This window comes from Aptenodytes forsteri, unplaced genomic scaffold (assembly GCF_000699145.1).
Source record: "Aptenodytes forsteri isolate BGI_AS27 unplaced genomic scaffold, ASM69914v1 Scaffold492, whole genome shotgun sequence".
Lineage (NCBI taxonomy): Eukaryota > Metazoa > Chordata > Aves > Sphenisciformes > Spheniscidae > Aptenodytes > Aptenodytes forsteri.
Window position 1 is genome coordinate 926,230 of NW_008794172.1, and position 1,878 is coordinate 928,107.

General features: G+C 59.7%; 1 protein-coding gene across 1 annotated transcript in view; it reads left to right on the plus strand.

Moving 5' to 3' along the window:
- The window catches only part of MLX (MLX, MAX dimerization protein), a 5,079-nt gene that overhangs the window by 1,099 nt on the left and 2,102 nt on the right, over positions 1 to 1,878 (plus strand). The window contains exons 4-6 of the mRNA XM_009282831.1: positions 556 to 655; positions 929 to 1,028; positions 1,462 to 1,663. Of these exons, the coding sequence (XP_009281106.1) occupies positions 556 to 655; positions 929 to 1,028; positions 1,462 to 1,663 (402 nt within the window). The remainder of the gene's footprint in view (positions 1 to 555; positions 656 to 928; positions 1,029 to 1,461; positions 1,664 to 1,878) is intronic.

Sequence of the window (1,878 nt, forward strand, 5' to 3'; positions counted from 1 at the left end):
TTGGGGCTGCCTGCCGCCCTGGGGGCACGGGGCTGTCCTGGGCCTGGCCGCAGCCCGTAGGGCGGCAGGAGAAGGGAGTCGAGCTGGTACGCCGAGCTGTCGCCCCCTCCATGCGCCTCTGCCCCCCGTGCTTTGGGAGCTCGCCACTCAGGCTTCTTCACGCTCACGTGGGTTCTCTCCACGCAGATGATGAGGACAGCGATTATCACCAGGAGCCTTACAAGGAGTCGTACAAGGACCGGCGCAGGCGGGCGCACACCCAGGCGGAGCAGAAGAGACGAGATGCCATCAAGGTAACCCGAGGGGCTGCGTGCGCTGTCAGAGCGCAGCGACCCGCTGGTTCCCGGGGCCCTGCGGCACCCAGCACCCTGCTGTTTTCAGCACCCTCCCCTTTTTTTTGCTGCTGCATCTGCCCTCCCCAGACACAAGTGTGCTGGGAAGCCCGCTTGCTCTGGCTGGCTGCGTGGTGGGAGCTGGGATTTGACACCTTTTGAAACAACCAGTCTCACACTGCTGAGCTCCAAATACGTGCGCTGTGGCTCTGCTTCCCCACAGAAAGGCTACAATGACTTGCAGGCCATCGTTCCCACCTGTGAGCAGCAGGATTTCTCCATGGGCTCCCAGAAGCTGAGCAAGGCCATCGTCCTCCAGAAAAGTGAGTCTTGAGGGTGGGGAGAGGGAAGGGGGTGCTATCAACCCCCCAAAACGCCTCACTAGAGCCATGCAGCGTGGGGATTCAGCACTTTGGGACCTTCTGGTGTGATGATGCTCTGGGGAAGCCCAGGTGCTGGCCACCTCCACCCACCCACCTCCCCGAGGAGAATCAGGGCAGCCGGGAGCTGATGCTGCCCAGGCTCAGGCACCTTCTGTGGGGATCTCGGGGGCTTGTGTGTGCTCTCGAATCCTCACTCTGTATTTCCGTGCTCAGCCATCGACTACATCCAGTTCCTGCACAAGGAAAAGAAGAAGCAAGAGGAGGAAGTTGCTATCCTCAGGAAAGACGTGATGGCCTTGAAGATCATGAAAGTGTAAGGGAAGAGCTGTTGGTTGCTGCCCTCTTCTTCCTGCTGTTTTCCCCCCTGTCCTTTCAAGGCTCCGTGGGTGCACTCAGTGCTTTGCAGACAGCCTGGCACCCGGAGTACCAAGCCTGTCCCTGCTTGCTGTCAACGTTTCTCCTCCTGCGGCCCGTTAGTGTGGGTCTGTCTTGGGTCAGTTGGTGGAGTTTAGTATGAAGGTGGATCTGAGTGAGAAAGTGAATGTGCTCCCAGTGTCAGGAGAGGCTGCAGCTTCCCAGTGTTTATTTACTTGCAGGATCGTCCGCAAACTCTTGGTCCTCCCCATCCCTGCAGCCGTTCTCAATGGACAGCAACAGGCAGTGAGCTGTGCCCCCGCAGCTGAGCAGAAGCTGGGGGTGGGAGGCCTCCGTCCGCTGCTGAACATGGGGCGCTTGGTTTGTTTCAGGAACTACGAGCAGATTGTGAAAGCTCATCAGGACAACCCAAATGAGGGGAAGGACCAGGTGTCTGACGAGGTGAAGTTCAATGTTTTCCAAGGCATTATGGATTCCCTGTTCCAGTCCTTTAACACCTCCATCTCAGTAACGAATTTTCAGGAGCTCTCGGCTTGCGTCTTCAGCTGGATTGAGGAGCACTGCAAGCCCCAGGTAAGCGGGAGCTGCGGGTGGGCTGTTGCGATGACAGAGGGAAACGGGGCAGAGACCATTGTGCACATCTGCACCCAGCTGGAGTGCAGGGCTGGGTGCGGCTGTCCCCTCTCCTGGGGTTTCCGAAAGGGCGGCATGTGACCGGTGCTGGACTGGGGCAGGGGCATGGGGGGGGGGCGGGGGGCTGTTGCCGGACCCCCACCCCTCCCCCCCCA